The sequence below is a fragment of the Acanthochromis polyacanthus genome, chromosome 16 (genome assembly GCF_021347895.1).
Source record: "Acanthochromis polyacanthus isolate Apoly-LR-REF ecotype Palm Island chromosome 16, KAUST_Apoly_ChrSc, whole genome shotgun sequence".
NCBI lineage: Eukaryota > Metazoa > Chordata > Actinopteri > Pomacentridae > Acanthochromis > Acanthochromis polyacanthus.
The window spans coordinates 34,771,924-34,785,541 of NC_067128.1; the positions used below are offsets into that span (position 1 = coordinate 34,771,924).

At 39.3% G+C, this 13,618-nt stretch overlaps 1 protein-coding gene across 4 annotated transcripts in view; it reads right to left on the reverse strand.

Annotated features, from left to right (window-relative positions):
- Positions 1–2,804: 2,804 nt before the first annotated feature.
- The window catches only part of wasf1 (WASP family member 1), a 118,279-nt gene continuing 107,465 nt past the window's right edge, over positions 2,805–13,618 (reverse strand). For 3 of the 4 annotated variants that reach the window (XM_051960823.1, XM_051960825.1, XM_051960824.1), the window contains 3 exons: positions 12,441–12,620; positions 6,384–6,958; positions 2,805–4,335 (listed from right to left, as the gene is read on the reverse strand). In XM_051960823.1, the coding sequence (XP_051816783.1) occupies positions 4,178–4,335; positions 6,384–6,958; positions 12,441–12,620 (913 nt within the window). In that variant the 3' untranslated portion in view covers positions 2,805–4,177. The remainder of the gene's footprint in view (positions 4,336–6,383; positions 6,959–12,440; positions 12,621–13,618) is intronic. The other variant, XM_051960826.1, reaches the window with a different exon arrangement.

Genomic DNA, 13,618 nt, shown 5'->3' on the forward strand with positions numbered 1-13,618 from the left:
TCATCCAACTTTTAATCCACGCCGACGTCTTCTGACGGCGTGTGACGCCCCGACATGAAGAGTTTAAAGGCCCAAAGGCTCAGAGGATGAAGAGTGACGGGACAAAAACATCAGATGAGAACAAGAGAGACAAGATAATAAAGCAGGAAAACTCCAGGAGCTTTGCTTCTGTTTGGAGAGATGAGGAGGAAACAGACGGAGGAGAGGAAGAGGTAAGAAGATGAGAGAAGTGAGAATGAGACAATCGATGGTGTTCTTTTTATTTCAGGTCCTGATGTGAATCATTTGGGAAATTTCCTGAGATCAGCTTTTGTTTTTGCACCTGGATAAAGTGAGACTCGATAATGAGGCACAAGTCTGCCTTTAAACTGACGCTGAGCTGCAAAACAACCGATTATTTCACTGTAAACTTCAGAAAGTGAACCACATGTATGAGCTAAACAGGAGCTAGAACACACTGTAGAGCAACTTTAATTCATATGGAGCAACTTCACTCATTTAAGAGCAACTTTAATTCATATGGAGCAACTTCACTCATTTAAGAGCAACTTTAATTCATATGGAGCAACTTCACTCATTTAAGAGCAACTTCAATTCATATGGAGCAACTTCACTCATTTAAGAGCAACTTCAACTAATATGGAGCAATTTTAGCTAATATAGAGCAACTTTAACTAATATAGAGCAACTTTAATATAGAGCAACTTTAATTCATATGGAGCAACTTCACTCATTTAAGAGCAACTTTAATTCATATGGAGCAACTTCACTCATTTAAGAGCAACTTTAATTCATATGGAGCAACTTCACTCATTTAAGAGCAACTTCAACTAATATGGAGCAATTTTAGCTAATATAGAGCAACTTTAACTAATATAGAGCAACTTTAATATAGAGCAACTTTAATTCATATGGAGCAACTTCACTCATTTAAGAGCAACTTTAATTCATATGGAGCAACTTCACTCATTTAAGAGCAACTTTAATTCATATGGAGCAACTTCACTCATTTAAGAGCAACTTCAACTAATATGGAGCAATTTTAGCTAATATAGAGCAACTTTAACTAATATAGAGCAACTTTAATATAGAGCAACTTTAATTCATATGGAGCAACTTTAATTAACATGGAGCAACTTTAATATAGAGCAACTTTAGCTAATATAGAGCAACTTTAATAAAGAGCAACTTTGGCTAATACAGAGCAACTTTAACTAATACAGAGCAACTTTAGCTAATATAGAGCAACTTTAATTAATATGGAGCAACTTTAACTCATTTAAGAGCAACTTCAACTAATATGGAGCAACTTTAACTAATATAGAGCAACTTTAATATAGAGCAACTTTAATTAATATGGAGCAACTTCACTCATTTAAGATCAACTTCAACTAATATGGAGCAACTTTAATATAGAGCAACTTTAATATGGAGCAAATTTAACTCATTTAAGAGCAACTTTAATATGGAGCAACGTTAATTAACATGGAGCAACTTTAATATAGAGCAACTTTAGCTAATATAGAGCAACTTTAATAAAGAGCAACTTTAGCTAATATAGAGCAACTTTAGCTAATATAGAGCAACTTTAATATAGAGCAACTTTAGCTAATATAGAGCAACTTTAATGAAGAGCAACTTTAGCTAATATAGAGAAACTTTATTATAGAGCAACTTTAATATGGAGCAACTTCAACTAATATAGGGCAATTTTAACTCATTTAGAGCAACTTTCACTAGGATAGAGCAACTCAAACAAATGTAGAGCAATTTTTATATCAAGCAACTTTAACTAATAATATCAGCTTTAAATCAAAACTAATACAGAGCAACTTTGAGTCCTTTAGAGCAACTTTAATTCATTTACACTCCAGTTCAAAAGTTTGGGGACACTTAGAAATGTCCTTATTTTGAAAGAAAAGCGTTTATTTCAATGAAGGTAACATTAAATGAATGATAAATCCAGTGTAGACATAGTTAATGTGGTAAATGACTATTGCAGCTGGAAACAGCTGATTTTTAATGGAATATCTCCATAGGGGTACAGAGGAACATTTCCAGCAACCATCACTCCTGTATTCTAATGCTACATTGTGTTAGCTAATGGTGTTGAAAGGCTCATTGATGATTAGAAAACCTTTGTGCAGTTATGCTAGCACATGAATAAAAGTGTGAGTTTTCATTGAAACGTGAAACTGTCTGGATGACCCCAAACTTTTTTAACAGGAGTGTATGTATTTATTGACAAACTACTGATATATTTAGAATTTTAGATTCAATACTGTAGGTTCTTTAGTAATTCTAACTTTCACAACAAAGAATGAAGCACCTTCACATGACCCAGTGAGGATTCTGGTTCCATGAGCAAAAAGACAGTCATCAACTAATGAAAGTATCGTGATGATTTCTCATTTGCATCCTATATTTGATGCAATGACATCCCTTAAACATGGCTCAGTTTTTATGTTATCCCAATAAAAACACCCTCCAAATTCTCATTCACCAACTTGTAAAGGTGGCAGTTATGTTTGTTAATCTTGGACATGAATAAACAGTAGTGTGCTTTTATTTTGACATTGAAGCAGTGGAAAGTTGAACACTGCTATCGGGCTTACCTGTGAGTTGAGCTGAATTAAATCTGGACTCATATGATGTTGAATTACGCATTTAAATCCAGTTTTTGTTCAACCAGAAACACCACATTTAGGCATAAATTATTACCATACTTTGAAGGAAGAAGTCACATCTAATACTGACTCAAAACAATCAAGTTCCTCATCGCCACGACAACAACCCGTCACATGTAGAGCTGAAACATAACATTAGAGTTTTATTAATTCAAGCAAACTGTTACAGTCAACAGTTACATAAGTTACATGGTATACAGAATTGATCTAATCTTTTTTTTTTTTTTTAAACCAGGGTTTCCGTCCCTTTAATCCCCACCCAAACATAGAAACAGCAAATCCATACAAGCGCAGGCAAGTAAGTAGTAACAGCACAATACATTCATCAACTCAACGATACGTTTTGTACGAACAATAAGGCAAGTAGAAGAAAAAAAAACGGACAAAACGGAAAAGGATGGCAGACGTTTTCGTTGAAATGAGCCAAGACGAGGCATACCGTATGCCTCTGTGTTCGGCCTCAGAAGGCAGTATCACGCAGGAAGTGTCCTCGCCGTCGTAGGTGAGGGTACACGGTAACGGGGGATCTGAGGGGAAAAGCTGCCTTCGGTGACGTCGAGTGGTTCGTACCTGTTGTTGGTCGGATTCTCAGCATCGTGGGCACACTGTGGAAACTCCTCGGGACATTTATCAGGGACGATAAGCGAAGCAGGAAGTACGTCTGTCGCTTCCGGTGTCCATTATAAATCGAGGGAACGGTGGGAGCTGAATACACTCAGAATCAATGGCTTTAGTGTTTCTCTTTGACAGAAGTGGCTCCTCTGAAGTCGGACAGACAGAAAAGCGTAATCTCTTGGTTTCCCTGGGGTTAAAGGTTACATGTAAGTGGATGGATAACAGCCCAATGCGTTCCCATCTTCATTTCAACCGCACAACAATCATCACATGACACGGCAACACAATCTTCTGCTAGTGGTAAAAGTCAGTCCTGAAAACGAGACGGAGAAACGGAAAGACGACCCGGCTGGTGTTCGGACTGTTCGGTCAGTGTCGGGAACGACTGGGCGGTTAAAAGTGTTTGAGCGGTAAAAGGTAAATAAAAGAGGCTAAAATAAATCAGCATTCGCACGATGCCGTGTTCAGCCACCAGGGGGCAAAACTGTGTCCAAGAACTAAAGGTAGATGAAACATGCCTTCATTTTTCCTTTTCTTTATCTTTTTTTTTAAACATCAACGTACAGATAAGAAACAAAAACAAGTGGCTCTTCAAAAAAGTTCTTTTCATGTATAGTAAACAAAAGGGGATTCCGTCACCAGAAATCCAGCAGAAACAAGGTCGCGTGGTAGTGCAGAAAAGAACGAACGCTAAAGAGAAACAGCTTCTCTCAGAACACTAGAAAGACGGACGAGGTGGAGACCCTCCGCCCAACACGAACCACAATGAGACGGAGATGTGACGACAGAACAGCCTGATGGGGGAGAGCCACGGTTGTTTGATGGCGAGGTTTGGTGTCGGAGGAGGGCTGGTCACCGTCCGTCCTCCCCCTCCTTCATTCCATCCAGTCTCCTTCGTCGAACTCGGACTCGTCCTCGGAGTCGGAGTATTCGACGGCGATGCGGCGCGACAGGATGGTGGCCACGTCGTTGCCCACCCGCTCGTGTTTAGCCTCCTGTTCTCGCTGCTCTTCCACTTTCCGCAGCTGTATGCCTGCAGGGAGACGGAGGGAGGCTTTAGTTTAGACAGAACGGATCATAGAGAAGAACGGAATCGGCATGGTAAATGAAACCGAGATTATCAAGCGGGACAGCAGTGAAGCAAAATTCAGCCAACTGAGACGGAGCAGAGGACTCGTGCTGCTAGCTAAAGTTTTATCTGGTTGATGTAAGACCTCATTTCATTAGATCCATCTACTGGTACAAGAGATAAAGCACATCCACAAAAAGCTCATTCAGGACGAGTTTTTTTTTTTTTTATTATCAGTCTGATGAACATCCTCTGATTGGTTGCTTGGTGTGCAACAAGATTCTAGAGGTTCATGCTAATGTGTAAACATTTATGTAATGTAAGCAGATGTGGTTATTTGGCTTTAAGAAAGGGCTACTTGGATGTAGCTGCTTCTTATTGAAGTATTAATTGAGTGATAACTATCTCTACTTTCACTATCGCTGGCTGAAGCTATGGAGCTCTGATGAGAAGGAACAAAGGAAATTAAGGTTGCAGAACTTCTAGAACTTTTGGATAAACGCTGGAGTGGCAGCAAGTTATGGCAGTTTCTACTTTCTTTTTATATTTGTAACGTCTTTTCATTCCTCCGCCAAGGAATGCCGTGGAGTTATGTGACGATCGGCACTGGACAAAAACAGGACACAAAATGAGAAATTGAGACACAAAACGACAAAAATTAGATACAAAATGACAACACCATGAAACAAAATGAGAAAAACGAGACAAAACAACAAAAATGAGACACAGAATGACAAAAACAGGACACAGAACGACAAGATAAAATGACAAAAACAGACAAAATGAAAAAAATGAAACAAAAAGATACAAAATGAGAAAAACGAGACACAAGAGACAAAAATGAGACAAAATGAGAACGAGACAAAATGACAAAATGAGACACAGAATGACAAAACCAGGATACAAAACGACAAGACAAAATGACAAAAACAAGACAAAATGAAAAAGTGAAACAACAAAAAGATTTAAAAAATGAGAAAAACGAGACACGAGACAAAATGACAAAATGAGAACGAGACAAAATGACAAAATGAGACACAGAAGACAAAAATGAGACAAAATGAGAAAAATGAGGCACAAATGAGAAAAACTAGACCCAAAACAACAAAAATGAGACACAAAACGAGGGAAAAATCAGATCAGTGGATTTGGATGTAATTTTCATTGAAGGTCAGAAATGACACAAGGACCAGAATTTGGCAGTGATGTAGTTTATAGTCTGCTGCTGCTAAGAGCTCTTTTTCTTCGACCGTGTTTTCTGCACATTTCCGCCCGCTTACTTAGAAAATTTGGAGGTGATTTTCTGCTTGATAAGGACCTCGTGAGGGGGCGTGGCTGCTACAATGATGTAATTCCTCTGCACATCAAGAATAAAACAAGCTGAGCAGCTTTGGTGGAGTTCTGCGCTCTCTGAGTGCTTTTCTAGTTTATATTTGGGTTCTCTTCTCCTTGTAAATTTCCCTCATAAGGGATCATAAAGTTGATCTTATCAGTCTGTGACTTCTTTTAAATCACTTCTTAAAACTCACTTTTATAGACCTGCTTTTATGTGAAGTTTACTTTTATCTTCATTTACTTTTAGTGGTTTATTCTGTCTTATGTCCTGTTTTTTTTAAATGTTCTCTCTCGTTTTATTTTGCTTTTAGCTGCCTGGTTCTCTGGTGTGATGTCACTTTTGATTTTTCATTTCTAACTGTAACCCTCAGTCTTTTTCTTTAATTTTTAAACTGCCCAGTTCCTTTGTTTGATTTAGGTGCTAATCCAGCTAATTATTTATTTCATGTATTGTCATTTTTACTATTTATTTTATGTGACTTGTCTCCTTGATCTTGCTGGATTGTCTGTTGCATGTTTAAACTGCCAAATCACCTTGTGCATGCTGTTATGAACGGTGCTATAAAAATAAAGCTCTTATCTTATCTCATCCTAAAGCAGCAGTAAAACTATGAACATTTGGATCCACGGTTGTGTAAAATAACTTCTTACAGACACATCTGTGGAGCTCGGCTCACCTTTTCTGATGGCCTCCAGCAGGACGCTGCGAGCGTCGCTGATGGGCGGTAGGTTGGCTGGATGGTGCCTCTTGGGCCCCACGTCGTGGAGGCTGTGGGGCGGCGGGGAGGCCATGGCTCCGGCCGAGGGGAAGGCCGGCACCGGCGGAGGACCCGACGGACATGGAGACGAGCTCCGCGCTCCGGGGAGGGGCAGGGGAGGCGGCGGCGGGGGAGGAGGCAGGATGCTGCCGTCCGACTGAGTCCCGGAGCCCCCCATGCACGGACCCCTGTCCAGGACCTGCTGGAGCCGGGCCGGGGACGAGGAGTGGAGGGGAGGCGCCACGGGGGGAGGCGCCGGGTGGAGGACTCCCGGGGCGATCTGGAGAGGAGCTGGAGGAGGAGGGATGGCCGGTGGATGCTGCTGGACCGGTAGAGGAGGAATCGGGGGAGGAGGCGTCCCCCGCAGGCCGGACGAGGGTAAGGGTGGAGGAGGAGGAGGGAGAGGAGGTGGAGGAGGAGGAGGAGTGTTGGAGTTGAGGCCTGCTGTCCGAGCCGGAGACTGAGGTCTGCTGTCGGAGAAACCCGAACTGGAGCTGAAACGATGAACACAAAAAGACTATTTTGGAATTCAGTCAGCAAACCTCACAGCACAGCACCTCCTCCCTGAAGACGAGACGGGACGAGGTGGGACCTTCTCAGCCCTCCTGTCCTCCTGCGGGTCAAATTAACCCGTTTTAAAGTTTGAAAATGTGGATCAAAAAATATATGTTTACAGTGAAACTTCTGATGTCCACATTTTCAACCTTTTGGGAAATCTTTGAACATTTTTTGGTGGAAAAATAGAAATGTTGAAAATGTTTCTTTAAGAACATTCAGAAAAAAAATCAACCAAAATCCAGAGAATTTCACAGGATTTTGGTTGATTTTTATGTGAACGTATTTAAAGAAAATATCAACAGAGAGATTAATATATAATCACTTTAGATATTTTTAGGATTTTTGTGAAAGATTTTTCCTAATTTTTAAAAAAATATTTACAAGAATTTTCCTGTCAAATTTGGTGGATTTTCAAAAAAAATAAATTTAAGGGAAACTTTTAAGGAATTATTTGAATTTTCCTCCTGAAAGTTTTGCAAATTTTCTGAAATTTGGGGAATTTTTTTGCAGAATTTTTTCCAGACAAGGAAACGGTATTTTTTGGTGCCCGTAAATGAGGACAACAGGAGGGTGAAGTGACTTCCTGCTTGTCAAGTTAAAATATTTGTCAATAAAAGATTCTTTTCCATCCTCTCTTTGACATCTGTCCTTCAAGACATCCATTGAAAATGTCCAGAGAGATGTTTTTTTTATGATTTTTAAGACTAAAACTGAAACACTTTTTATGCAAATGGATTCAAAAAAGAGGCTGGTACCACAAACATGATTTCTTTTCTGATTTCTGCAGATAATTTAACAACTACACCTCCACCCATGATCACAATATGCAGCTGATAGTCAATTATAACAGCGAAAAAACCACTATAATTTAAAAAAAAAATGTCTGAAAGTGCTTTTCTTATGTTTAATTTCCAAAACAGTCGTGCTGACTTTGGACTGATCAGCTTTAAACTGAGACACGTGAGCAGAAATCTGTCTTCATTTCCAGAACATAAACTTCAGCCTCAGGCGTCTCGCTGAACATCATGTATGGAATCATCAGAGCTCCTGTTTCAAAATGAGTCGTCTGGAAAAATGAACAAGTCATCAGTTTTCCGGCTGACTCATGGAGCCAACATGATCTTAATTAGCTTGCTAGCTACAGCTGATTAAATCTGCAGGCAGACGTTGTTTCGATTTCAAAATCTGCCGCCGTCGACCGCGTACGTGTGCAAAACTCCACAATGGTTGCAGCCAAGTGGCGTGTCAACATCCCAGTTTGTCTTGTTTGACTAAATCTAATTATTCCACTGCAATTAAAAATGTGCAGCAGTGCGTCAGAATCAGCAGCTGAGACTCGTGGAAGTGATCGTACCTCCAGAGGAACCGCAGGGCTGTCAGAGGAGTGGAAAGAACAACCACCACAAAGAATTTCTACCTGAATGTCGGCATGTTAAATTAGAGGTTAAAGGACGCTGAAGACCCCGAGCATCTGGACCTGAGGTGTCAAATTCATTTTAGTTCAGGAGCCACATTCAGATCAGAAGCAAAATATCACAAAAATGAGACACAAAACGAGAAAAAAAATAGAGAAACGACACAAAACAAAGTCAGAAAGCGACAAAAAAATGGACTACAACAAAAAGGAGAAAAAAATAAAAAAACAATGATCAAAACTACAAGTCAGACAAAAAATAACAAAAAAAGGCAAAAAAATATTGCAAAAATGAAACAAAAAATGACAAAAAATGAGACAAACGGCACAAAACAAAACAAAAAAAGAGACAAAAAATACAAAACAACAAAAAAAATGGACAAAAGACAAAAACAGGACAAAAAATCCAAAAGCAAGAAAATGAAATGACAAAAAATAGACAACACAAGCGAGACAAAAAACACAAAACGACAAAAACAACACACAAAACAACAAAAAGGCAAAAACACAAAACTGAAAAAATCGGAAAAAACACAAGCGAATCAGAACAAGACAAAACATTACAAAAATGAGTGACAAAATGACGACAAAAGAGACAAAATGACACCAAACAAAACAAAAAAAAGACAAAAAATACAAAACTACAAAAAATGGACAAAAGACAAAAACAGGACAAAAAATCCAAAAGCAAGAAAATAAAATGACAAAAAATAGACAACGCAAGCGAGACAAAAAACACAAACGACAAAAAGAGCACACAAAACAACAAATAAACAAAACACAAAACGACAAAAATCGGAAAAAAACAAGCGAATCAGAACAAGACAAAACATTACAAAAATGAGAGACAAAATGACAACAAAAGAGACAAAATGACACCAAACAAAACAAAAAAAGAGACTAAAAGTTAGACAAAGAAGTTACAAAGTGACAAAAAATGGACAAACGAGACGCAAACAAGACACAAAACAACAAAAACGATGAATAAAGCGAAACTCAAAATGACAAAAAATAAGACAAAAAACACAAGCGAGACAAAAAAGAAACACAAAACAGCAAAAACATGAGACAAACGACAAATTATACCAAAAAAAAAGCAACAAAAGCAAGAAAAAACATTACAAAAATGACACACAAAAGTACAAAAGAACAGTCTAGTATTTTATTTTATGCTCAAAACAACTTCTGATGGTCTAGAAATGATTTTAAATTTACAATTTTGATGTCTTCTCTGTCATTTTTACACTTTGAGGGCCGGATTGGACCCTGTGGAGGACCGCTTTTGGCCCACAGGCCGCATGTTGGACACCCCTGATCTACACTTTAATTCGTCTGCTAAAGACAAACTGTTGACAGTAGCGGTCATCCACTGATGCTGCGGTCTGTGTGGGTAGATCCAGATATTAACCAGGACCTTACAACACAAACAGCCGACACGTTCACAACCAGTTTCCCTCCTGAGCCGATATCTACTCCATGTGCTGCATTCAAATGTAAGTAAAGTTGTGAACGAGGAGGGCTGGAGCGAGCAAATGGAACACGATGAAGAAACAGCAACAAGGCAGAGCTAAAGGTCAGCAGAAGTAAATAAGAGTGAGGATGGAAGCTGCAAGGACAACCGCAAAAATCAATGTGATATTTCTCTGCCGCTGCTTTAATCGTTCCTTCAGATCTCTCCATCCCCTCAAACTGTGACATCTGCGGCTGAACAACAACCTGTGCTACGCTCAGTGACCCAAACACACGATCGATCCTGCCCTTATCCAAGACTTCTCTGAGGTTTTTTTGCCTTTGGTTCACAAAATCTCAATCTTTCCGTCCATCTGCTCTGCTGGAACGAAAAGAAAATCTTCCTCCTCTCAAACACAAACAGAAAAAGTAACTGAATGCGGCTCACTGCGACCAGTTGAAGTGTATAAGGAGGAAACAGCAGACAAACAAGACAAACAGTGAGGCACGGGACTGCGTTTTTATGTGAGAGCGTGCTGCTGAATTAAAATGAATTCACAAATAATCGTCCAAATAGTTTGAATCTGCTCGAAGCACCAGACGCTCAGAATGAACCGTTTATACAGCAGAAGGACAAAAGTTGGGACGCAACATCAAATTTGTACAAAAAAAGACAAAATAAATATGATTGTTACTCTGCCAAATGTTAGTTTGTCTGTCTGTCTGTTAGCAACATCACTCAACAACTCCAATTTTGTGACGACTTTGCATCTTTTTATGGCGACTTTGTGTCTTTCTGTGACAATTTAACATCTGTTTGTAATGATTTTGTGTATTTTTGTGATGATTTTACGTCTTTTTATGACGACTTTGCATCTTTTTATGGCGATTTTGTGTCTTTCTGTGACAATTTAACGTCTGTTTGTAATGATTTTGTGTATTTTTGTGATGATTTTACGTCTTTCTATGACGATTTTGCATCTTTTGTGGCGATTTTGTGTCTTTTTGTGACAATTTTACATCTTTTTGTGGAGATTTTGCGTGTTTTTGTGGTGATTTTGCATCTTTTGTCTTCTTGTGACAATTTGACATCTTTTTGTGGAGATTTAGCATCTTTTGTGGAGATTTTGTGTATTTTTGTGGCGATTTTGTGTCTGTTTGTGACAATTTTACATCTTTTTGTGGAGATTTTGTGTCTTCTTGTGACAAGTTTACATCTTTGTGTGGTGATTTTGTGTCTTTTGTGGCGATTTTGTGTCTTTTTGTGACAATTTTACATCTTTTTGCGGAGATTTTGTGTATTTTTGTGGTGATTTTGCATCTTTTTGTGATGATTTTGCATCTTTTATGGAGATTTTGTGTCTTTTTGTGGCGATTTTGTGTTTTTTGTGACAAGTTCACATCTTTTGTGGTGGTTTTGTGTATTTTTGTGATGATTTTACATCTTTTTGTGGTGATTTTGCATCCTTTGTGGAGATTTTGTGTCTTTTTGTGGTGATTTTGCGTCTTTTTGTGGCGATTTTGTGTCTTTTTGTGACAATTCTACATCTTTTTGTGGTGATTTAGTGTATTTTTGTGATGATTTTGTGTCTTTTTGTGACAAGTTCACATCTTTTGTGGTGGTTTTGTGTATTTTTGTGATGATTTTACATCTTTTTGTGGTGATTTTGCATCCTTTGTGGAGATTTTGTGTCTTTTTGTGGTGATTTTGCGTCTTTTTGTGGCGATTTTGTGTCTTTTTGTGACAATTCTACATCTTTTTGTGGTGATTTAGTGTATTTTTGTGATGATTTTGTGTCTTTTTGTGACAAGTTCACATCTTTTGTGGTGGTTTTGTGTATTTTTGTGATGATTTTACATCTTTTTGTGGTGATTTTGCATCCTTTGTGGAGATTTTGTGTCTTTTTGTGGTGATTTTGCGTCTTTTTGTGGCGATTTTGTGTCTTTTTGTGACAATTCTACATCTTTTTGTGGTGATTTAGTGTATTTTTGTGATGATTTTGTGTCTTTTTGTGACAGTTTTACATCTTTTTGTGGTGGTTTTGTGTGGTTTTGTGTATTTTTGTGACGATTTTACATCTTTAGTTGTGATTTGCATCTTTTTGTGGTGATTTTGAATCTTCATAGTGGCCACTATGACAACAAGTGAACCATGATGGCCGTCGCATTGCTTGGCGGCCATCATGGTTCACTTGTTGTCATGGTTACGGTGACGCTGTGTCGCTTTCTCGCAATGATACAGGTGGAGTAATAATTATCAGGTATGCGCATCTGTACTCTTGTTTCTTTACTCAGCTGTTTCTTTCTAGATGTTTCTGTGGTACTTCCAGAGACACGGTTAGGATTTATTAGGATTTTTGAGGAAAATGGTGCAAATCAATGAAAGCAAAGTGTGATCATGCAGAAAATACATCCACAGAATTCCTACTGGTTATTAAAAAGACATCGTGAACAGAAACCTGAAGCTGCTTCCAAACTTTCATCCTGCAGTGCAGGTCAGGTGAGGTGAAAGAGCAACAGAAAGAGTGAAAACTGAGTGTCGTCTCTTGGCCCACCTGATCACAGAGGGTGGCTTGATCTCTCCCAGTGGGTGCATGGGAGGCGGCGGCGGCGGAGGGTCGTGGGGTCGGGAATACATTCTGTCCCCGGTTCGGTTGAGCAGCTCGTTCATCTGGCTGTAGGGCAGCGCTGCCAGCGAGAAGGGCCCGTCCAAATGCTCCATGTACAGCTGAGTCCTGAGCACAGAGATGCAGCTTTATTTCACCGTCTAATCACCGCTGCGTTTGCTTTAGTTTGGATTTCTCCCATCATGCTCTTCTGTCAGGGAAAATAAGCCAGCTAAAAAATCTTCCGGTTAACACTTCCATTTTAATTCTGAAACTGAGCACTCATTTACAGTCTTCATCTTTTTCTGCTGACGTTGTTCACATCCATCATGATTTACATCTCAACGGAGGCTTAAATCATTTATGATGTGCAGGATTTACGGTTCTTTCACAGCCAGGATTTATGATCTGACACACCTTATTGAAACACTTACTGCAAGAACTCTGTGGTAATTCAGAGTCAGAATCGGTTTTAACGGCAAAGCAGAAGCACAAATACGATTAAAGCTGCAAGCAGCGCTGATCCTCGCTGGTCAGCAAATCCAAGCATGTCCACCAGGTGGCGCTGTGAGTGAGAGCGTATTTAGGCCTACGTATCTGGTGAAGGCAGACTGAAGCATGTACAGGCGAGTTAGACAGCACCTCATTTTGCACATTCTCAGGTGAATAATTTGCACGTTCTGACAAACTAAATATTTCTATCACTTCTTATCACCCATAATCCCTCGCATGCGCTGTTTATTTGAAATCTTTTCATCCGTCTTAAGGAAAATGTACTTGTCAGCATTTAATGTTGTGCCCCAAAACACCACATCAAAGTCCTTCTGTGTAAAAACCGACCTGACAATAAAACAGACTGTGTACAGCAGCAGCACCGGTTCCATGAATTGTTGTGCATCAGAATAAATGACGCTGCGGTCATCCAACACCAACACTCACAAGCATCTGTTCAACACGGTGGTATCCTTTTTCCTGAGATCTGTCTTCATCTATAGCTTGCAGAAAAAGATTTTACATCAGCGGTGCCTACTAATAACGAGTCCTGCAAAACCAACCAATTTATATCAAATCTTTTCTTATCGATCACAGCGACTGGCGGGGAGGTCACTGACTGGCACAAGAACTAC